At 46.5% G+C, this 24,227-nt stretch overlaps 1 protein-coding gene across 1 annotated transcript; it reads right to left on the bottom strand.

Moving 5' to 3' along the window:
* Positions 1 to 840: 840 nt before the first annotated feature.
* LOC129708633 (stathmin domain-containing protein 1-like) lies at positions 841 to 18,868 on the bottom strand. Its single transcript, XM_055654513.1, has 5 exons — positions 18,725 to 18,868; positions 14,635 to 14,797; positions 5,688 to 5,845; positions 3,803 to 3,943; positions 841 to 1,228 (listed from the first exon to the last, which is right to left on the bottom strand). The coding sequence occupies exons 1-5, from the start codon at positions 18,800 to 18,802 to the stop codon at positions 908 to 910; spliced, it is 861 nt and encodes a 286-aa protein (XP_055510488.1). The 5' UTR covers positions 18,803 to 18,868; the 3' UTR covers positions 841 to 907.
* Positions 18,869 to 24,227: the final 5,359 nt, after the last annotated feature.

The raw sequence follows: 24,227 nt of genomic DNA, 5'->3' as shown, positions 1-24,227 counted from the left end.
CCGCTGAGTTATTCCAGCACTTTGGGATTTATTGCTGTTAGCACCAGGCGGCGCAGAGTTCAAGCGTTCTAGGAGCAGAATTAGGCCATTCGGCCCATCAAATCTACTCTGCTATTCAATTATAGCTGATCTATCTTGCCCTCTCAACCCCATTCTCCTGCCTTCTCTCCATAACCCCTGACACCCGCACTAATCAATCTCCGCCTTAAAAATATCCATTGACTTGGCCTCCATAGCCATCTGTGATAATTAATTACACATATTCACCACCCCCTGACGAAACAAATTCCTTCTCATCTCCTTCCTAAAGTAACGCCCTTTTATTCTGAGGCTGTGACCTCTGGTCCTAGACTCACCCACCAATGGAAACGTCCTCTCCACATCCACTCTATCCAGGCCTTTCATTGTTCAGTTTGTTTTAAATGAGGTTCCCCCCCCCCCCCCCCCCCCCCCCCCCACCCTTCATCCTTCTAAACTCCAGTGAGTACAGGCCTTTAAAAGCTCATCGTACGTTAACCAAATCATTCCTTGGATCATTCTCGTGTCGGGATACTTCTATCGCTTCTGCATATTTTGTGACTCTTTGGTAAACCAACCATGGTAAATACGTTCCCACATCTTCACAGTAATATTCACCGCCTTTGTAAAAGCCAAACATATTTAGCATAAAATTCAAAATCATCATGGACAACTTTTATTGACTCCGAATATTTTTCTCTCACAATGACTTTTGTAGACTTTGGCAATCTGTAGATCATGACAATGCAACGTGATGTCAAAATGAAAAAAAAAAAAAAAAACAGAAACTTCCACCCCACCCCCCCCCCCCCCACCCCCCCCCCCCCACCCTCTGCAGACACTAACAAGCAAGTCACTTGGCAATTGATACAGGATTTGTGAAGTGCGTTCAGCTTTTGTTCACAGTTATTTCTTCAGCCGGTGGTGCCGTCAAATAATAGCGATCGTCCAATTCCAAATCTTCACAATTAGCCTTGCTCTCTTGCTGGTTAGGTTCCGCTCTACCATCCAGCTGGTCATTCCTGTCTTTTCCCTTCGGCCCCTCCTGCAATTCTTGCTGGAATTCCTTCTGCTGGACGGTTATCTTCTCAACAATTTCCTCCAAGGTCGCATGTTCGGGAACTGGCGGCATTTCAGTCGATTGGCCATCCATCGTCAACACTGAAGAATTAAACTTATTCAGTCTTTCCTTTAACTTGACTTCTTTCATCTAAAACAAACATTGCTTTTTTGTTTTATTTATTAAGGCATACGCAAAGCTAGCATTTACTTCTAGAGGGGCTGGAATACAAAAAAAAAACAGGGATGTAATGCTGAGGCTCTACAAGGCCCTGGTCAGGCCGCATTTGGAGCATTGTGTCAGCAAGTCTGGGCACCAAATCCGAGCAAGGATGTGCTGGCGCTGGAGAGGGTCCAGAGGGGGTTTACGAGAATGATCCCAGGATTGAGTTGGGTTAACATATGATGAGCTATTGATGGCACTGGGCCTGTACTCGCTGGAGTTTAGAAGGATGGGGGGGGGGGGGGGGGACCTCATTGAAATCGAATAGTGAAAGGCCTGGATAGAGTGGATGTGGAGAGGATGTTTCCACTAGTGGGAGAGTCTAGGACCACTGGTCATAGCCTCAGAATTAAAGGACTTTCCTTTAGGAAGGAGATGAGGGGAAATTTATTTAGTCAGAGGCTGATGAATTTGTCAAATTCTTTGAGTGGAGGCCGTCAATAGTTTCTTATAGAAACTTACAAAATTCTTACAAAATTCTTAAGGGGTTGGACAGGCTAGATGCAGGAAGATTGTTCCCGATGTTAGGGAAGTCCAGGACAAGGGGTCACAGCTTAAGGATAAGGGGGAAATCCTTTAAAACCGAGATGAGAAGAACTTTTTTCACACAGAGAGTGGTGAATCTCTGGAACTCTCTGCCACAGAGGGTAGTTGAGGCCAGTTCATTGGCTATATTTAAGAGGGAGTTAGATGTGGCCCTTGTGGCTAAGGGGATCAGGGGGTATGGAGAGAAGGCAGGTACGGGATACTGAGTTGGATGATCAGCCATGATCATATTGAATGGCGGTGCAGGCTCGAAGGGCCGAATGGCCTACTCCTGCACCTAATTTCTATGTTTCTATGTCAATGGATATTTTTAAGGCTGCTTTAGATAGATTAATATGGGTGTAAGAGGGTATGGACAGAAGGCAGGAGAATGGGGTTAGGAGGGAAAGATAGATCAGCCATGATTGAATAGCAGAGTAGCCTTGATGGGTTGAATGGCCTAATTCTGTTCCTATCACTTATGACCTTCTGAACTGAAGTGGCAATGCCTTTCAATATAATTTCCAATTCCACTTGAACTCCTTCAGCTCATGCCTTCCAAAGCACAATAAAAATAAATATTTTGATTTCCAATTTCATGGGAAGGAATTCCAGTGACAGACCTGTAATGCATAACTTGTGTGTGAATTCCCGGCAAATTGCTGGACAAACCATGGTAAATATACGCTCCCACATCTTCACAGTAATATTCCCAGCAGAGGAAGTGTCCAGCAGTAACAATGAACTCTTTATAAAATCCCACAATTTAAACCGCATTATTTTGTTTCTGTTTTTGCATGCAGAGTGCAAATTGCCATTTCATTATTCATTTAAAGTCAGAGTGTAGAATCAGGGAACTGCAGATGCTAGTTTACCAAGGAAAGGCACAAAGTGCTGGAGTAACCCAGTGGGTGGGGCAGCAACCCTGGAGAACATATAGAGGTGACGTTTCAGGTTGGGACCTTTGCTTCAGAGTCTTGATGGCACTGGGCCAGTTTAGAAGGATTACGGGAGAACTCATTGGAAATTAGCGAATAGTGAAAGACCTGGATAGAGTGGATGTGGAGAGAATGTTTCCACTAGTGGGAGAGTCTAGGACCAGAGATCATAGCTAATGAATAAAAGCATGTGCCATTAGAAAGAAAATAAAGGGGAATATCGTTAGTCAGAGGGTGGTGAACCTTTTTTTTTTTAAATCTTATTTATATAGCACATTTTTAGTCAACTTGCATTGACCCCAAAGTGCTTCACATAATTACATTACATTTTACACACAGGCAAATGTGGGTGAAGTGTCTTGCCCCAAGGACACAACGACAGTATGCACTCCAGGCAGGATTCGAACCGGCTACCTTCCGGTCGCCAGCCGAACACTTAGCCCATTGCGCCATCTGTCATCCCACTGGAATTCTTTGCCACAGACATCTGTCATCAATTATTTTTAAGGCAGAGATTGACAGATTTGTGTTTACTACAGGTGTCGGGGGCTATGGGGAGAAGGCAGGAGAATGGGGTTGAGTGGGAAAGATAGACCAGCCATGATTGAATGGTGGAGCAGACTAGATGTGCAGAATGGCCTTACTCTCCCCCTCCTAGAACTTGTGACATTTTTAAACCGGAGCGCCCGGGGAGGAAATCCAGGTGGTCACGGGGAGAACGTGTGAAATCTCCACGTGGACAGTCCCCAGGATCGGGATCGAACCCGGTTCTCTGGCGCTGTGAGGCAGCAGCTCTACCAACCATGCCTCTGGCCAAGCTGTTGTGAAAAATGACTACGCTCGCATCTGGGATGGGCGACGTTTCGGGTTGAGTCCCGGTCTGCAGAAGGGTCTCGACCCGAATCGTTGCCTATTCCTTCCCTCCGTAGATGCTGCCTCACCCGCTGAGTTTCTCCGGCATTTTTGTCTACACCTTCGATTTTTCCAGCATCTGCAGTTCCTTCTTAAACACTCTCACATATCAGGGATGTTACTTCACCTTCCTTCTGTCGTCAGTTGTCATCATTTTATTTTCTATTTCCTCTATCGTTACGTTGTCCTGCTTTGTTGTCTCGATCCTTAACTTATCGAGTCGGGATGGTAACTTCTTCAGGACGCCTTCAGTGGACTTCACATCAAACTAACTCAATCATAAACAAAATGGTCACTGGCAAGGAATTTCAAACGACCAAAATATTCAAGAGAAATCAATGTGCTGAGAAAATCAATTGAGTAAAGTACGTGTAAAATGTTGAAATCATCCAGCAGTTCATAATCAGAACTTACATCGGTACAGGACAAGGACGCTCATTGGAGACCCTCAGACTATCTTTAAAATCTTTAATGTTCATAAAGAGCCTGTCCTCTACAATGTCTACAACTACCTACAACTACCTACCACCTAGTCAAGGTCTGGCAAGCTACCGACAACCGGCGACCTATTAGGACGTCCACCTACAACCGCACAGGTGACAACCTACGACAACCGAAGTCAACCTACGCCCACCCGCGACAAACTACGACCCTGTCGGCGACAACTGAAGACAATTCAGTCGCCGGTACCTGTCGCTGGTTGATGTAGGCTGACGTAGGTAGTCGCCAATGGAATTCACCGGTTTGCGACAACCTATGACAGCACCTGCATCAGGAGAAGTCAAGCTACGCTCATTGGCGCCAAACCCACTGTCACCGAAAATTTTTGAACATGTTGAAAACCCAGCAGTGACAAGAAACATAGAAACATAGAAAATAGGTGCAGGAGTAGGCCATTCGGCCTTCGAGCCTGCACCGCCATTCAATATGATCATGGCTGATCATCCAACTCAGTATCCCGTACCTGCCTTCTCTCCATACCCCCTGATCCCTTTAGCCACAAGGGCCACATCTAACTCCCCCTTAAATATAGCCAATGAACTGGCCTCAGCACCAAAGAAAGATGCTACGACTCCTTGGGCGACTGAGGAGACTACTGACGACCGTACAACACCCCGGCGACCATGTGGCCACAGCCTAGTCGTCTGTAGTCCCCTAAAAAATAGCCTAAGTAGGACAGGCCCTTAAGAGATAGGAGCAGAATTAGGCCATTCGGCCCATCAAGTCTACTCCGCCATTCAATCATGGCTGATTTATCTTTCCCTTTCAACCCCATTCTCCTGCTTTCTCCCCATAATCCCTGACACCTGAACTAATCAAGAATCTATCAATCCCTGCCTTAAATATATCCATTGACTTGACCTACACAGCCACAACAAAAGCTTTTCACTGTACCTCGGTACACCTGACAATAATAAACAAAACTAAACCAGTTAGATTTCGCTCTTAGGGCTAATGAAATGGAGGGATATGGGGGAAAAAGCAGGAATGGGGTACTGATTTTAGATTGTCAGCCTTGATCATATTGAATGGGGTGGGAGATTGCAACCTTCATGTGGTCCGCCCTGTTTTGACGAATGCAATCAACCTGGCATGCACAATCAAATAAGATCAAATAGAACAAGTTGTCCTACAATTTTAGGCTGTACACGCCATACGCAAGAAGATGATCATATTAAATAATTTGCTCAATGGGTCAAATGGCCTACTGCTGCAACTATGATTCTAATCTGTGGCATTGAATTCCGCAGATTCACCACCCTCTGACTAAAGAAATCCCTCCTCATCTTTAATAGGACTTTACTTTGCACGACACCTTATTCCCTTTATCCTGCATCTGTACACTGTGGACGGTTCGATTGCAATCATGAACAGTCTTTCCGCTGACTGGATAGCACGCGACAAAAAGCTTTTCACTGTACCTGTCTCCGTTAACCACATGGTTAATGACTACATAGAAATCAATTAAAACATTTTTTTGGTTCCACATACAGCGGATGGAAATAACGTACCAGTATAGTGTGGACCTCGTGCCAGTCCTCATTGTGAGACTGATTTAGGATCCCTTGAACGAGAAGTTCTTGCAGAATCTCGGCAGATCTCGGTCTCTCCCTGATTTCATTTATTGGCCCATTCTTCTTCAGTAAGCTGCTCGCGGTAAGTGCTAAATCTGGGGAAAGAATCACAGTGTCGGGGGAAACAAGATCAATCACCGCTCAACTTATTTCAGATGGGCCCGACAAACACTAGAGCTCAGATTCAAGCACGGGTCTCTGGCGCCGTGAGGCAGCAGCTCTACCAGCTACACGATAGACAATAGGTGCAATAGGTGCAGGATCATCCCAATCAATACAATACAATACAATACAATACAATACAGTTTTATTTGTCACATTGCACATAAAGTGCCAGTGAAATTAATTTGTCAGCAGCGGTACAATGATAAAGAACACACAATACACAATAAAAAATTTAACACAAACATTCACCACAGCATTCATCACTGTGGTGGAAGGCACAAAATTTGGTCAGTCCTCCTCCATTTTCCCCCGTGGTTGGGACCTCAACCCTCCGCAGCCGTCGCTGCAGGCGTCCAGAAGTGTAGACAAGGTAAGTCCAGATAAGTCCTGAATCGGTGTCTTCCCACCGGAGACTGCGGCTTCAAGATGGTGTAGGCCGCAGGCCGGCGGTCGAAAATTTAAAGTCCCCGTTCCTGCCTTCTCCCCATATCCCCTCTGACTATCTTTAAGAGCCCTATCCAGCTCTCTCTGGAAAGTAGCCAGAGAACCGGCCTCCACCGCCCTCCGAGGCAGAGAATTCCACAGACTCACAACTCTCTGTGTGAAAGTGTGTTTCCTCATTTCCGTTTTAAATGGCTTACCCCTTATTCTTAAACTGTGGCCCCTGGTTCTGGACGCCCCCAACATTGGGAACATGTTTCCTGCCTCTAGCGTGTCCCAACCCTTAATAATCATATGATTCAATAAGATTCCCTCTCATCCTTCTAAATTCCAGCGTATATCAGCCCAGTCGCTCCATTCTCTCAGCATATGACCTGTCAGTCTTGCCATCCCGGGAATTAACCTTGTGAACCTACGTTGCACTCCCTCAATAGCAAGAATGTCCTTCCTCAAATTTGGAGACCAAAACTGCACACACTATTCCAGGTGTGGTCTCACTAGGCCCGTGTACAACTGCAGAAGGACCTCTTTGCTCCTATAATCAACTCCTCTTGTTATGAAGGCCAACATGCCATTCGCTTTCTTCACTGCCTGCTGTACCTGCATGCTTACTTTCATTGACTGATAACCAGAGATCCTCAGTTCCCATTGTACTTCCCCTTTTCCCAATTTTACACCACGGTGCAAAAAAAAAAATTTCTTTCAAAGTCTTATCTACCTTCCATGTGAACATCATCTCATATATCCCTTGGGCAGCTTACAGCCCAGTGGTATGAATATTGATTTCTCTAACTTTCAGGCATTCCCTCTCTGTATTTCTCCCCCACCCAAGTTGCACCAGCTTCTTGTTTTTACCCAACAAACCAGCTAGCAATGGCCTGTGTCCTATATAATCATTACTTTATTTGCACATCTTTCACTCATTGTTCTTTATTCTTTATAACTTAATGCACGAGTAAATTAACATCTGCAGTGGGCTGAACCTCAAATTAAGATTACGTTCCACTTGTACGGAGTTGTGGCCAGGAACCTTCTGGAATACGGTGCTGTGTTTTGGACACCACTTCTCATAGAAAAATGGAAACATAGAAAATAGGTGCAGGAGTAGACCATTCGGCCCTTCGAGCCTGCACCGCCATTCAATATGATCATGGCAGATCATCCAGAATCAGTACCTTGTTCCTGCTTTCTCCCCATATCCCTTGATTCTGTTAGCCCGAAGAACTAAATCTAACTTTCTCTTGAATACATCCAGTGAATTGGCCTCCACTATCTTCTGTGGCAGAGAATTCCACAGATTCACAACCCTCTGGGTGAAAAAGTATTTCCTCATCTCAGTCCTAAACTGTGACCTTTGGTTCTGGACTCCCCCAACATTTTTCCTACATCTAGCCCGTCCAATCCCTTAAGAATTTTATATTTTTCTAGAAAATATCCTCTCATCCTTCTAAATTCCAGTGAATACAAGTCCAGTCAACCCATTCTTTCAGCATATTTCAGTGGCCGATTTACCATGGAGAGACACAAAGTACTGGAGTAACTCAGCAGGTCAGGCAGCATCCCTGGAGGTCATGGATAGGTGACGTCTCAGGTCGGGCCCTTCTCAGACTCAGGAAATATTGGGCTTGGAGTGGGTGAAGTGCGGATGCAACTGAATGGCACCGTGGCTCAAAGGGTTAATATATGAAGGCAGGTGGGTGGCCCAGTGGCGGTAGAGTTGCTGCCTTACAGCAACGGAGACCCGGGTTAAATCCTGACTATGGGTGCTGTCTGTATGGAGTTTGTACAGATTCACCACCCTCTGACTAAAGAAATTCCTCCTCATCACCTTTTTAAAGGTACGCCCTTTTATTCTGAGGCGATGGCGTTCTGAAGCATCTCTGGAGAAAAAGGACGGGTGACGTTTCGGGTCATTCACACTGAAAGTAAAGGGGAGGGAACTGGAGGTAGGTAAAGGCCAGACCAAAACAGGGTCGACAGCAGATGACCAAGGAAGGGTGGAGCCCACAATGGCCCATTGTTGGCTGGGGAATAGGTGTTAACGAAGGGACACAAAGATGTGAACAGTGGAACTAGTAGGATGACTAGGGAGGGAATGCAGGGGTGTGTTGATCGGGTGATATGAGCACTTCACAAGGCAAGGAAAATTATCTATCAGCTATTAACCACTACATCAGCAATTATGATCTTCCATGGAGGAATCAGTTTTGTTTTTTTAGTTTAGTTTAGAGATACAGCGTGGAAACAGGCCCTTCAGCCCGCCGAGTCCACGCTGACCAGTGATTACCCCCGCACACTAACACTATCGTCACTTATCCATGTTCTCCAGAGATGATACCTGACCCGCTGAGTCACTTCCAGCATTTTATGCCCTTTGATGATCTTCTGCATTTTTAGACTTTGATTTTGCACTATCATGTCCACCTAGGATTACTGCTAATTTATTGAATTTTTGGTTACTACATATTTATTCGTGTGTTATTGCGTTAATGGGTCCGTTCAGCTGCAGCACGTCATGATGGCGCAGCGGTAGAGTTACTGCCTCACAGCGCCAGAGAACCAGGTTCCACCCTGACTACGGGTGCTGTCTGTACAGAGTACATACGTTCTCCCCGTGACCTGCGTGGGGATTCTCCGGGATGGAAACATAGAACAATAGAAACATAGAAAATAGGTACAGGCATACATTTGTCCCTTCAAACCATTCAGTAGGCAGTCATGGTGGCGCAGCGGTAGAGTTGCTGCCTTACAGCGAATACAGCGCCGGAGACCCAGATTCGATCCCGACTACGGGAGCTGTCTGTACGTTCTCTATGTTCTCCCCATGATCTGGGTGGGTTTTCTCTGAGATCTTTGGATTCATCCCACACTCCAAAGAAGTACAGATATGTAGGTTAATTGGCTTGGTAAATGTTAAAAAAAAAATTGTCCCTAGTGGGTGTAGGATTGTGTTAATGTGCGGGGATCGCTGGTCGGCGTTTACCCGGTGTGCTGAAGGGCCTGTTTCCACACTGTATCTCTAAACCAAAATATGATCATGGCTGATCATCCAAAATCAGTACCCTGTTCCAGCTTTTTCCTGATATCCCTTGATTCCCTTTGCTCTAAGAGCTAATCTCACTCTTGAAAATATCCAGTGAATTGGCCTCCACTGCCTTCTGTGGCAGAGAATTTCACAGATTCACGACTCTCTGGGTGAAAAAGTTTTTCCCCATCTTAGTCCTAAATGGCCTACCCCTTATTCTTAAACTGTGTCCCCTGGTTCTGGACTCCCCGAACATCGCGAACATGTTTCCTGCTTCTACCCTGTCCAATCCTCTAGGAATTTTATATGTTTCTATAAGATTCCCTCTCATCCTTCTAAATTTCTAGCGAATCCTAGCCCAGTCAACCTATGTTGATTTCATCATATGTCAGTCCCGCCATCCTGGGAATTAACCTGGTGAACCTACGCTGCACTCCTTCAAATTAGGTGACCAAAATTGCACACAATATTCCAGGTGCGGTCTCACCATGGCCCTGTACAACTGCAGTAGGTACTCCTTGCTCATAAACTTGTAAAGCAAGAATTTCATTGTCCTATCAGAGACATATGACAATAAACTCACTTGACTTGACCTCAAATCCTAGCTTACTTCACTATTGCATGCTTACTTTCAGTGACTGATGTACAAGCACACACAGATCTCGTTGCACCTCCCCTTCCCCTAATCTGACACCATTCAGATAATAATCTGCCTTCCAGTTCTTGCCACCAAAGTGGATAACCTCACATTATACTGCATCCACTCACCCAATTTATCCAAGTCACCCTGCAGCCTCATCACATTCTACTCGCAGCTCGCACTGCCACCCAGCTTTGTGTTATCCACAAACTTAAAGTTGTTACATTTAATTCCCTCGTCTAAATCGTTAATATATATTGCAAACAACTGCGGTCCCAACACTGAGCCTTGCGGTACCCCACTAGTCACTGCCTACATTCTGAAAATGACCCATTAATTCCTACTCTTTGCTTCCTGTCTGCCAACCAGTTCTCTATCCATGTTAATATCCTACCCCCAAAGCACGTGGTCTAATTTTGCACACTAATCTCTTGTGTAGGACCTTGTCAAAGGCTTTTTGAAAGTCCAGATGCACCATGTCCACTGGCTCTCCCTTATCCATTCTACTTACATCCTCAAAAAATTCCAAAAGATTAGTGAAGCATGATATCCCCACCATAAATCCATGCTGACTTTGACCGATCCTGTCACTGCTTTCCAAATGCGTCGCTGTAACATCTTTAATAATCGACTCAAGCATCTTCCCCACTACCGATGTAAGACTAACTTGTCCATAATTCCCTGTTTTCACTCTCCCTCCTTTCTTAAAGTGGAGTAAACTGGCTACCCTCCAGTCCACAGGAACTGATCCAGAGTCTAGTGAACATTGGAAAATGATCACTAATGCATTCACGATTTCTAGGGCCACCTCGTTTGGTACTCTGGGATGCAGACCGTCAGGCCCTGGGGATTTATCTGACTTCAGTCCCAACAGTTTATCTAACACTATTTTCTGACTAATGTGGATTCCCTTCAGTTCCTCCCTCCCACTAGATCCTCGGTCACCCTGGTATTTCCGGGATATTTTTTGTGTCTTCCTTAGTGAAGACAGAACCAAAGTACTCGTTTAACTGTTCTGCCATTTCCTTGTTTCCCATTATAAATTCACCCGTCTCTGATTGCATGGAACCTACATTCATCTTCACTAATCTTTTCCTTTTTACATATCTAAAGAAACTTGTACAGTCAGTTTTTATATTCCCCGCAGGCTTTCTTTCATGCTCTTTATTCCCCCTCTTAATTAACCCCTTTGCCCTCGTCTGTTGAGTTCTAAATTTCTCCCAGTCCTCTCTGATTTGCCGCTTCTTCTGGCCAATTTATATGCCTCTTCCTTGGATTTAACACTATCCTTGACTTCCCTTGTCAGCTACCGTTGAGCCGCGTTCCCAGTTTGATTTTTTCGCCAGACAGGGATGAACAATTTCTGGAGTTCATCCACGCGGTCTTTAAATCTTTGCCTTTACATCTCCACTGTCAAGTATAATTTGCCAGTCTATCCTTGCCAATTCCCAAGGAATAGAGACCCAGTCTACTCCACGTCTCCCTGTAGCTCACACCCTCTAGTCCCGGTAGGATAGCGCTAGTGTGGGGGGGTCACTGGTCAGCACAGACTCGGTGGGCTGAACGGGCTTGTTTCCGCGCTGTATCTTTAAACTAAACTAACAGTCAGAATTTCACTGTTCTATTGCTGGGACATAACAATTAAACACTCGTGACTCTTGACTATTTATAAACCATTGGTGTGTATTTCAGAAGTATAAGTTTGAAAGGTTTCAGAGAAGATTTACGAGGATGTTGCCAGGACGAGAGGGTGTGAGCTATAGGAAGAGGTTGAGTAGGCAGGGTCTCTATTCCATGCAGCGCAGGAGGATGAGGGGTGATCTTATAGAGGTGTATAAGATCAGGTAGATGCACAGAATCTCTTGCCTAGTGTGGAGGAATTGAGGACCAGAGGACATAGGTTCAAGGTGAAGGGGAAAAGATTTAATAGGAATCCGAGGGGTAACTTTTTCACACAAAGGGTGGTGGGTGTGTGGAACAAGCTGCCAGGTGAGGTAGTTGAGGCTGGGACTATCCCAACATTTAAGAAACAGTTAGACAGGGACATGGACAGGACACGTTTGGAGGGACCAAGCACAGGCAGGTGGGACTAGTGTAGCTGGGACATGTTGGCCGGTGTGGGCAAGTTGGGCCGAAGGGCCTGTTTGCACACTGTAGTGTTATGTAATGAACCGGATTTGATAAAGGAACTTGAGGTTAAGGAGCCATTAGGAGGTAGTGACCATAATATGGTCAAGTTTAATCTACAATTGGAGAGGGAGAAGGGTAAATGGGAGGTGTCAGTGTTAGAGTTGAATAAAGGGGACTATGGAGCCATGAGGGAGGTGCTGGCTAAAGTTGACTGGAAAGATACACTAGCAGGGATGACAGTGGAACAACAATGGCAGGTATTTCTGGGAATAATACAGAAGGTGCAGGATCAGTTCATTCCAATGAGGAAGAAAGATTCCAAGGGGAGAAAGGGACGACCATGGCTGACAAGGAACGTCAGGGGACAGTATAAAAATAAAAGAGAAGAAGTACAACGTAGCAAAGATGAGCAGGAAACAAGAGGATTGGGTAATGTTTAAAGAGCAACGGAAGATAACTAAAAAGGCAATACGGGGAGAAAAGATGAGGTACGAAGGTAAGCTAGCCAAGAATATAAAGGAGGATAGTAAAAGCATGTTTTGGTATGTGAAGAGGAAAAAAAATAGTTAAGACCAAAGTTGGACCCTTGAAGACTGACAAAGGTGAATGTATTATGGGGAACAAGGAAATGGCAGATAAGTTGAACAGGTACTTTGGATCTGTCTTCACTAAGGAGGACACAAACAATCTTCCTGATATAGTAGTGGCCAGAGCATCTGGGGTGACAGAGGAACTGAAGGAAATCCACATTAGGTAGGAAATGGTGTTGGGGAGACTGATGGGACTGAAGGCCTGATGGTCTGCATCCCAGGATACTTAAGGAAGTGGCTCTAGAAATCATGGATACATTGGTGATAATTTTCCAATGTTCTGTAGATTCAGGATCAGTTCCTGTGGATTGGAGAGTAGCTAATGTTATCCCACTTTTTAAGAAAGGCGGGGGAGAGAAAACAGGGAATTATAGACCAGTTAGCCTGACATCGGTGTTGGGGAAGATGCTGGAGTCAATTATAAAAGATGAGATAGCCGCACATTTGGATAGCAGTAACAGGATCGGTCCGAGTCAGCATGGATTTACGAAGGGGACATCATGCTTGACTAATCTTCTGGAATTTTCTGAGGATGTAACTAGGAAATGGACAAGGATGAGCCAGTGGATGTAGTGTACCTGGACTTTCAGAAAGCATTTTATAAAGTCCCACATAGGAGATTAGTGGGCAAAATGAGGGCACATGGTATTGGGGGTAGAGTGCTGACATGGATAGAAAATTGGTTGGCAAACAGGAAACAAAGAGTAGGGATTAACGGGTCCCTTTTTAAATTGGTGACTAGTGGGGTACTGCAAGGCTCGGTGCTGAGACTGCAGTTATTTACAAAATACACCAACAATTTAGATGAAGGGATTCAAAGTAACATTAGCAAATTTGCAGATGACACAAAGCTGGGTGGCAGTGTGAACTGTGAGTTAGATGTGGCCCTTGTGGCTAAAGGGATCAGGGGGTATGGAGAGAAGGCAGGGATGGGATACCGAGTAGGATGATCAGCCATGATCATATCAAATGGCGGTGCAGGCTTGAAGGGCTGAATGGCCTACTCCTGCACCTATTTTCTATGTTTCTATGTGAGGAGGATGCTACGAGAATGCAGGGTGACATGGACAGGTTGGGTGAGCAGGCAAATGCATGGCAGATGCAGTTTATTGTGGATAAATGTAAGGTTATCCACTTTGGTAGCAAAAACGGGAATGCAACTCTCTGTGTGAAGAAGGTACAGCAGGCAGTGAAGAAAGCGAATGGCATGTTGGCCTTTATAACAAGAGGAGTTGAATATAGGAGCAAAGAGGTCCTTCTGCAGTTGTATATGGCCTGAGTGAGACCACACCTGGAGTATTGTGAGCAGTTTTGGTCCCCTCATTTGAGGAAGGACATTATTGCTATCGAGGGAGTGCAGCGTAGGTTTACAAGGTTAATTCCCGGGATGGCGGGACTGTCATATGTTGAGAGAATGGAGTGACTGGGCTTGTATACTCTTGAGTTTAGAAGGATAAGAGGGGATCTTATTGAAACATATAAGATTATTAAGGGTTTGAACATGCTAGAAGCAGGAAACATGTTCCCGATGTTGGGGGAGTCCAGAACCAGCTGCCATAGAATAAGGAGTAAACCATTTAGAACGGAGATGAGGAAACACTTCTTCAGAGAGTTGTGAGTGTGTGGAATTCTCTGCCTGGTGGTGGAGGGCGGTGGAGGCCGGTTCTCTGGATACTTTCAAGAGAGAGTAAGATAGGGCTCATAAAGATAGCGGAGTCAGGGGATATGGGGAGAAGGCAGGAACGGGGTACTGATTGGGGATGAACAGCCATGATCACATTGAATGGCGGTGCTGGCTTGAAGGGCCAAATGGCCTACTCCTGCACCTATTGTCTTTCACTCTATGACTCCACAATACCTTCCAGTCATTATATTAATGGGATCACTCCCTACCATCATTAAATCCATTTCGCAGCACGGTCCCATTTGTTTTTCTTAAAGGTGGCAAGGACTGCTGCACTGCTCCGGGTAACGTTATTAACTCCTCCTCTGATATTCTCGATCTATGAAAATCATCAGCTACATTCAATTTGCTGCTTCTCCTATTGTTCTTAATCTAAAAGGGAAAATAAAAGATTTTGTTTCAATTCATGCATTTGTTCCCGAAGCATTTTATTGCACACTAAACTATTCTAATTTGAATTGCCAATACCTGTGACGAAGGTTCACGACCCGAAACATCACCCATTCCTTCTCTCCAAGAGATGCTGCCTGTCCCACTGAGTTACTCCAGCTTTTTGTGTCTATTCCCAGTTCTCCGTTCCTGAGACTCGGTCGAGCATGGAATTCCAAGGGACAGGCGGCATCCCTGGGGGAATCGGACGGGCGACATTTCAGGATGGGACCCTTCTTCAGACTGAAGAAAGGCAAAGAGACCCTCCTTCAGTCGGAAGAAGGGTCTCGACCCAAAATGTCGCCCATTGATTTTCTCCAGAGATGCTGTGTTATAAAAACATAGAAAATAAGTGCAGGAGGAGGCCATTAGGCCCTTCGAGCCAGCACCGCCATTCCTGGTGATCATGGCTGATTGTCCCCAATTAATAACCCGTGCCTGCCTTCTCCCCATATCCCTTGATTCCACTAGCCCCAAGAGCTTCATGTGATGATTAACGTTCCTTTATTGAGTGCATGTAGCTTATTTGCGGGAGGAAATATGAACTCATTTGATGATCACGGGTTTTAGCAAAGGAGATTGGGGTTTTTTTTTTGTAAATAATTTGTACTTTCATAAGCACAACAGCCAACCCATGTATAGACCAAAGATAGACACAAAAAGCTGAAGTAACTCAGCGGGCCTTCTACAGCCTCCAACCTTATCATTCCCCAGCCCCGCACAGCCCAGTTTTACCTTCTCCCCAAAATCCATAAACACAACTGCCCTGGCCTTGAATGCATTTCGTTGTCTCTGTACTGTACACTGACAATGACAATTAAAATTGAATCTGAATCTGAATCTGAGACCCATTGTTTCTGCCTGCGACCTGGCCCACTGAAATGATTTCCACGTACCTCGACTCCATCCTATCCACCCCTGGTCCGATCTCTGCAGACCTATGTCCAAGATTTCTCACACACCCTAGTCTGAAGACGGGTCTTGACCCGAAACGTCACCCATTCCTTCTCTACAAAGATACTGCCTGTCCCGCTGGGTGACATTAGGTTGGATAAGTCTTGAAGAAGGGTCTTGACCCTTTAGAGTCCATTACAAAGGATGATGTTATGGATTACTTAGAAGTTCACGATCAAACAGGCCAAAGTCAGCATGGCTTAGTGAAGGGGTGGTCATGCGTGACAATTTTGTTGGAATTCTTTGAAGAAATAAATAGCAGGACAGACAAAGGAGAGTCAGCAGATGTTGTTTACTTAGATCAAGAGTTCCCAACCTGGGTAAATTTACCCCCAGGGTTTAAATTTCACTTACCAAGGGGTTAAATTAGTTGATTCTGGAATTGTACATATTTTCTCTCATTGACTGACTGTGTTTGGTTCTGGTATACCGGTATCTGTTCATCATTAGTTGTTCATAAATAAGTGAAATAACATTGTGATGTGCTGTTAAAGTTGCCAGGGGTAAACGGGATGAAAAAGGTTGGGAACCCCTGACTTAGATTTTCAGAAAACCTTTGATAAGGTGCCACACGTGAGGCTGCTAAGGAAGATGAGAGCCCACGGTATCAAAGGGCAGATACTACTAGCATGGATAGCAGGTTGGCTGGATGGCAGAAGACAAAGAGTGGCAATAAAGGGGGCCTATCCTGGTTGGCTGCCAGTAACTAGTGGAGTTCCGCAAGGGCGGCGACTCTTCACGTTGTATATTAATGATTTGGACGAGGGGATTGAAGGCTTTGTGTTAGAGTTTGCAGATGATACAAAAGTAGATGGAAGGGCAGGTAGTGTAGAGAAAGCAGGGACTCTGAAGAAGGACTTGGACAGGTTGGGAGAGTGCGCAGATGGAATATAGTGTAGCAAAGTGTGGAGTCATGCGTTTTGGTAGTAGGAATAAAGGCATAGCCTATTTTCTAAATGGGGTAAGAATCCAGATATCGGAGGTGCAAAGGGACATGGAAATGCTGGTGCAGGATTCCCCAAAAGTTAATCTGCAAGTCGAATCGGTAGTGAAGAAAGCAAACTCAAAGCTAGCATTTACTTCAAGAGGGCTTGAATCCAAAAACAGGGATGTAATGCTGAGGCTCTATAAGGCGCTGGTAGGATCACATTTGGAATATTGTGAGCAATTTTGGGCACCGTATCTGAGGAAGGATGTGCTGGCTCTGGAGAGGGTCCAGAGGAGGTTTACAAGAATGATTCCAGGAATGAGTAGGTTAACCTATGATGAGCGTTTGTCGGCACTGGGCCCGTACTCGCTGGAGTTTAGAAGGTTGAGGGGGACCTCATTGAAATATACAGAATAGTGAAAGGCATAGATAGAGTGGATGTGGAGAGGATGTTTCCATAGTGGGTGAGTCTGGGACTGGACGACTCAGAATGCGTTTAGGAAGGGGATGAGGAGTAATTTCTTTAGTCAGAGGGTGGTGAATCTGTGGAATTCTTTGCCACAGAAGGCTGTGGAGGCCAAGTCAGTGGATGTTTTTAAGGCAGAGATAGATAGATTCTTGATTGGTACAGGTGTCAGAGGTTATGGGGAGCAGGCAGGAGAATGGAGTTAGGAGGGAGAGATAGATCAGCCATGATTGAATGGCTTGATGGGCTGAATGGCCTAATTCTACTCCTATATTCCTCATGATCTAATGACCTTATGACCTGAAATGTCACCTATCCATGTTCTCCAGAGAAGCTGCCTGTCCCGCCGAGTTACTCCAGCACTGTGTGTCTTGTTGTGCAGTGATCAGTTCTTGTCCATGTGTATAGTTTTAGTACTTTGTGCATACCTCACTGTAACATAAGTAACACCAAACTATATCCACAGCAACACTCACAATTATCATAGCATAGTGAATGCTCTCTGGATCTTTCATCTACAATCTTCATAGGAAATCAGTAGGAAATCAACATTAAGACATACACAGATCTACAAAGATTCAAATACATGTACAATACAAATACCCACACACTTTAAGATACACACAGAAATCTGGAGTAACTCAGTGGGTCAGGCAGCATCTCTGTTTTCTTCAGAGATGCTGTCTGTCCCATTGAGTTACTTCACACGTTCACAAGTTATAGGAATGGAATTAGGCCATTCGGCACATCGAATCTACACCGCCATTCAATCATGGCTGATCTCTGCCTCCTAATCCCATTTTCCTGCCTTCTCCCCATAACCCTTGACACCCGAACTAATCAAGGATTTGTCTAGCTCTGCCTTAAACATACCCACCGACATGCCCCCCACAGCCCTCTGTGGCAATGAGTTCCGTGGATTAACTACCCTCTGACTAAAGAAGTTCCTCCTCACCTCTTTTCTAAAAGAGCGCCCATTAATTCTGAGGCTGTGACCACTGGTCCTAGACTCTCCCACCAGTGGAAACATCCTTTCCGCATCCACTCTATCTGTGCCTTTCACTATTCTGTAAGTTTCAATGAGGTCCCCCCTCAACCTTCTAAACTCCAGGAGTACAGGCCCAGTGCTGTCACACGCTCATCATATGCTAACCCACTCATTCTTGGGAATCATTCTTCGATGTAAACCAGTTACCTTCCTACACATTAAGTAACACCAAACTGCAACACGGCAACATCTCACATGCATTATCGGGACCTCTCTTCTCCAATCTTCCAAACTTCACAGGAGTTTAATGCTAATTCATGCACTTATACAGATCTACAGAGCTAGATGCAGATACATCTACATCAGAGAGACATGAATCTAGCAATGTCCGCCTTAAAAGTATCCATTGACTTGGCCTCCACAGCCAAAAACACAGACGAAGTCCTGGGAATATGGCCATTGTTTCTCAGCCATTAACGAGGCCGGGGTTTTAACTTTTGTTTTATTTGCAGGGTTGGTCCGGCCACCAGTTACCTTTCGTTTTCTTTCCAGGTTGTCATCTGCGCCGTCCTGCGGTTGAATGGAAACCTCTCTGGAGATGCCGCAGCCCATTGCAACGCCGCTCTCCTGCCCTCCCAGGCGAGCTATCGTTACACCCCCCGCACCGTCCCCGGTCCCAGTCCCGGCCCCCAGTCACCAGACCCCAGACCCCCGCCCTCGTCCCGTCCCGACCCGCCCCGCTCCGCCCACCCATTGTGCGGTTGCCCCGGACTCCACCGTTACCATAGCGCGTTGCTACAATACCACACGTCAGTTTGGCCAAGATTTAGACCTGCTGCACACAAAAGTGCTGGAGTCACTCTGCAGGGGTCGGGTCAGGCAGGCAGACAGGCAGGCAGCATCTCTGGGGAATGGTGTTTCCCCACTCGCGGGAGAAGTCCAGGGCCACAGGTCACAGCCTCAGAATTAAAGAAGATGAGTAGGACTCTCTTTAGTGGTAAACCTGTAAAATTGGAACAACTTTTTAACAACCTTCAAGCTGCTGAACCAATGAACTCCAACTAAACTCCAAACTACGAACTGCCTGAGTTACACTAGGGATTTGGGGCTTTGGTTTGTTTTGCACTATATTAGTTATTTTATTTATTGAACTTTTTTATTGCTTGTTTGTTGTGTTATCTATTTCATTTTTTTAGTTTAGTTTAGAGATACAGCACGGAAACAGGTCATTCAAGCCCACTGATTCATGATCACATTGAATGGCGGTGCTGGCTCGAAGGGCCGAATGGCCTACTCCTGCACCGATTGTCTATTGAGCCAGCACAGCCGAGCGATCCCCACACATTTAACACTATCCTACACACACCAGGGACAATTTTTACATTTATACCAAGCCAATTAACCTACAAACCTGTACGTCTTTGGGTTGTAGGGGGAAACCGAAGATCTTGGCGAAAACCCGCGCAGGTCACGGGGAAAACGTGCAAACATCGTACAGACAAGCACCCGTAGTCGGGATCGAACCCGGGTCTCCGGCGCCGTGCCGCTGAAGTGCTGCGTTTATAAACCTGTGTGTTGCTGCTGCAAGTGAAAATGGTATTGTTCCGTCATGGGACATAGGACAATAAAACACTCATGATTCTTGGTTCTCTCTTGAGGTACTGGTCTTTAACAAACACACGTCATGTGCCAGAAAGTAAAATAATACCGGCATTTACCAGCACAAATAAAGCTCAAGGAGATAGAGTGACAAAGAAAGTGTATGGTAGCTTGCCTTCATTGATGGAGGCATTGAGTATGGGAGTTAGGACCTCATGTTACAACCACCAGGTGGCGCTTTGATGGCAGCCTCGCCAACAGTCTATCTGTACTTTTCGTCTTTTTTTGTTATTTTTAGTGCGTTTTAAAAGTTTGTGTTAATGTTCTTTGGTTTGTTTAATGTGGGGTGTGGGGGAGGGGGTCGGGGGAACTTTTTTCAGTCTCTTACCCTGCCGGAGATGCGATTGTTTTCCGGGTCGTATCTACGGTCGCTCTGCGGCATAACATCGTGGAGCTGAAGGCCTTGCTCGGGACTGAATTTGAACCCCACCGCGGGGTGTGGACTAACCATCGGAGCCGATCCCTTGCCTGGGATTGACACACCAACCACGGCCTGCGGACTTTAACATCAAGGGCTCGCAGTCTCGGGTGGAGGCCGACGTCGGGAAGCTCCAAAACTGCACGACATTTGACTAGCCCCGACCTGGGGTAGATCGCCTGATGCGGGGGAGCTGAGATTCCCTCCCGATGCAGGAGCTTGATCGCCCCGACGAGGAGGCCCACCGCCAGCTACGGAGGCCCACCACCAGCTACGGAGGCCCACCGCCAGCTACGGAGGTAATATCATCCCGTCAATGGAAGGTTAGAGGCCCTCGACCACTGGTGGACAAAGTAAAGTAAAGGGAAGTATCCTTTATTGTCATTCAGACATTTCAGTCTGAACAAAATTATATCCCTTGCAGTCATAACATAGAATAAAATAACAAAACACACAGTTAACACAGTTTAACATCCACCACAGTGAGTCTACCAGGCACCTCCTCACTGTGATGGAAGGCAAAAGTCTTAAAGACCTTGTCTCTTCCCTCCTTGTTCTCCCTCTGCGTTGAGGCGATCCAGGCTTCCGGTGATGGTAAGTCAAACGGCCGCATCCGAGCTCCGCGAACGGGCCGGTTCAAACTTCGCGGCCCGGGGCGGTCGAAGCTGCCGGAGCTGCCACCCTCTAGTCCAGCGGACGAAGCTGAAGACGGGAGAGATTTAACTTGTTTTCACCTTCCATCACAGTGGGGAATGTGGAGGAGTCACTGTGGTGGATGTTTATGTTAAAATGTATTTTGTGTGTTCTGTTGCTTTTTATTAGTATGACTGTATGGCAATTCCTCGTATGTTGCAAAACATACTTGGCTATTAAAGTAAGTATAAGTATGAGTATATCCTCTGTCCACTAGTATTTCCGGGATATTTTTTGTCTCTTCCTTTGTGAAGACAGAACCAAAGTACTCGTTTAGACCAAGCGGAGGTTGGGCAATCGTTTCGCCGAACACCTCCGCTCGGTCCGCAATAACCAAGCTGACCTCCCGGTGGCTCAGCACTTCAACTCCCCCTCCCACTCCCACTCCGTCTCCGACCTCTCTGTCCTGGGTCTCCTCCATGGCCACAGCGCGCAGCACCGGAAATTGGAGGAACAGCACCTCATATTCCGTTTGGGGAGTCTACACCCCCGGGGCATGAACATCGAATTCTCCCAATTTTGTTAGTCCTTGCTGTCTCCTCCCCTTCCTCAGTCCCCCTGCTGTCTCCTCCCATCCCTCAGCCTTCGGGCTCCTCCTCCTTTTTCCTTTCTTGTCCCCGCCCCCCCGCCCCCGATCAGTCTGAAGAAGGGTTTCGGCCCGAAACGTTGCCTATTTCCTTCGCTCCATAGATGCTGCTGCACCCGCTGAGTTTCTCCCGCTTTTTTGTGTACTCGTTTAACTCTTGTGCCATTTCATTGTTTCCCATTATAAATTCACCTGTCTCAGACTGTAAGGCTCCAGTAAGTGAGTGGGTGAGTGCGTCTGTGTGTGTGTGAGTGAGTGTGTGAGTGGGTGTGTGAGTGGGTGTGTGAGTGGGTGTGTGAGTGGGTGTGTGAGTGGGTGTGTGAGTGAGTGTGTGGGTGGGTATGTGTGTGAATGTTTTATGGGTGTGTATGCATGTGTGTGAGTCTGAGTGAGTGCGTGTGTGTGAGTGTGTGTGTCTGAGTGAGTGTGTGTGTGTGTGTGTCTGAGTGAGTGTGTGTGTGTCTGTGTGAGTGTGTGTGTCTGAGTGAGTGTGTATGTCTGAGTGAGTGTGTGAGTGTGTGTGGCTGAGTGAGTGTGTGTGTGTGTCTGAGTGAGAGTGAGTATGTGAGTGTCTGTCTGTGTGAGTGTGTGCGTGAGTATGAGTGTGTGTGCGTGAGTGTCTGAGTGAGAGTGAGTGTGTGTCTGTGTGAGTGTGAGTGTGTGCGTGAGTGTGTGTGTGTGAGTGAGTGTGCGTGTGTTAGTGTGTGAGTGTGAGTGTGTGTGTGTGAGTGAGTGTGAGTGTGTGTGTGTGTGAGTGTGAGTGTGAGTGTGTGAGTGTGAGTGTGTGTGCGTGTGTGAGTGTGTGAGTGTGAGTGTGTGCGTGTGAGTGTGTGTGTGTGAGTGAGTGTGAGTGTGTGAGTGAGTGTGCATGTGTTAGTGTGTGAGTGTGAGTGAGTGTGAGTGTGAGTGTGTGTGTGTGTGTCTGTGTGAGTGTGAGTGTGTGAGTGAGTGTGAGTGTGTGTGTGCGTGCGTGTGCGTGTACGGCCTGCAAAAATGTGCCAAATATATGATGTGGCCCTCATGTTGAAAAGTTTGGAGCCCCTGCTCCAGTCGGTTCTTCAACATATTGGGTTAAAAACCCATCCCGTACACATTCCAGGAAATCCTCCTCCTCAGTGCTGCTACCAATTTGGTTGGCCCAATCTATATGTAGATTAAAGTCACCCTAATTGTTCCTAACATCCACTCAGTTAAGATAAATACTGCTACCAGAATTAGCCAGTAGGTGGCACTAAGAAACACATATGATGTGATCCCATTCATTAGCTTCTTACCTTGAGGGTTGAAGACACAAACTGCTGGAGTTAAGGCCCTGTCCCACTTACTTGTCCATGGCACGCAAATTACACGACCTCGTGGTCGCGTTGAGGCGCACGGGCATCGTTTGGCCGCGTGGAGGGGTATGTAATTGTGCGCAACATCGCGCGGGGCTCCAAAATGTTTGTAGCGAACAAAATCTTTGCGTGCCAATGGCCTGTCGTGTAACTGACGGCCAAAGTGGGACAGGCCCAAGACCCTGGCGCGACGCAATATCTCACCTTCAACAGCAGCAGAAGCAGGCAAACGATCGCTGACCTCGGCCTGGGGCTCACGGCCGTTGCGGTCTGGATCCGCCCCCATTTCTACTCCCAGAGCGGGGCCAAGAAAATTGAAGATGGACACAAAATGCAGGAGTAACTCAGCGGGACCGGCAGCATCTCTGGAGAGAAGCAATGGGTGAAGTTTTGGGTCAAGACCCTTCTTTTCAGACTGAAGAAGTGTCTCGACACAAAACATCACCCATTCCTTCTCTCCAGAGATGCTGCCGGTCCCGCTGAGTTACTCCAGCTTTGTGTCCATCTGCAAATGACGTCACACGCTACAGACGACTGTGTGTACGCATGAAATCGCACGCGACCTTCGCAGGACCGTGAAGCCTCAACGCGACCACGAGGTCACGTAACTTGCGTGCCAAGGACACGTAAGTGGGACAGGCCCTTAACTCAGCGGGTCAGGCAGTTTCGGTGGAGAACATGGAGAGGTGACGTTTCGGGTCGGGACCCTTCTTCAGACTGACCGTTCAGGAGGATGAGGGGTGATGTTACAGAGGTGTACAAAATCATGAGAGGAATAGATTGGGTATATGCACAGAGTCTCTTGCCCAGAGTAGGGGAATCGAAGACCAGAGCACATAAGTTTAAGGTGAAGGATGGAAAGATTTAATAGGAACCTGAGGGGTAATTTTTTTCACACAAAGGAAGGTGGGTGCATGGAACGAGCTGGCGGAGGAGGTAGTTGAGACAGTTACTGTCACAATGCTTAAGAAACATTTAGACAGGTACATGGAAGGGACTGGTTTAGGAGGATATGAGCCAAACGCAGGCAGGTGGGACTAGTGTAGATGGGGCATGTTGGCCAGTGTGGGCCGAAGGGCCTGTTTCCACACTGTTTCACTTGATTAACTGCTACCTTACCATATGGCTGAGCAAGTCCACATCCATATCTGTGTGTGGGGGGCGGAAATGGATTCATGGGAAGTAGTCTTGGAGGGGAGGATGCTCCTCAAACTGCAGAGCATCCTGGACAATACAGCTCACCCCCCTCCATGACACACTGGTCAACCTGAGGAGCACCTTCAGCATGGTTCCACTGGTTCCACCAAGATGCAGCACAGAACGCCACAGGAGATCCTTCTTCCCTAT

Source organism: Leucoraja erinacea, chromosome 2 (genome assembly GCF_028641065.1).
Source record: "Leucoraja erinacea ecotype New England chromosome 2, Leri_hhj_1, whole genome shotgun sequence".
In the NCBI taxonomy this organism is placed as follows: Eukaryota; Metazoa; Chordata; class Chondrichthyes; order Rajiformes; family Rajidae; genus Leucoraja; species Leucoraja erinaceus.
This window is presented reverse-complemented; position numbering and strand designations above follow the sequence as displayed.

Excerpts from the sequence above, each read along its gene's own strand:
- LOC129708633 (XM_055654513.1), bottom strand. The coding sequence starts at position 18,802 with ATGGGCTGCGGCATCTCCAGAGAGGTTTCCATTCAACCGCAGGACGGC. Across the intron at positions 5,846-14,634 it reads GCGAAATGGATTTAATGATG|ATTTAGCACTTACCGCGAGC; the intron begins GTAGGGAGTGAT and ends TTCTTTCCCCAG. Across the intron at positions 1,229-3,802 it reads CAACTGACGACAGAAGGAAG|ATGAAAGAAGTCAAGTTAAA; the intron begins GTGAAGTAACAT and ends TGTTTGTTTTAG.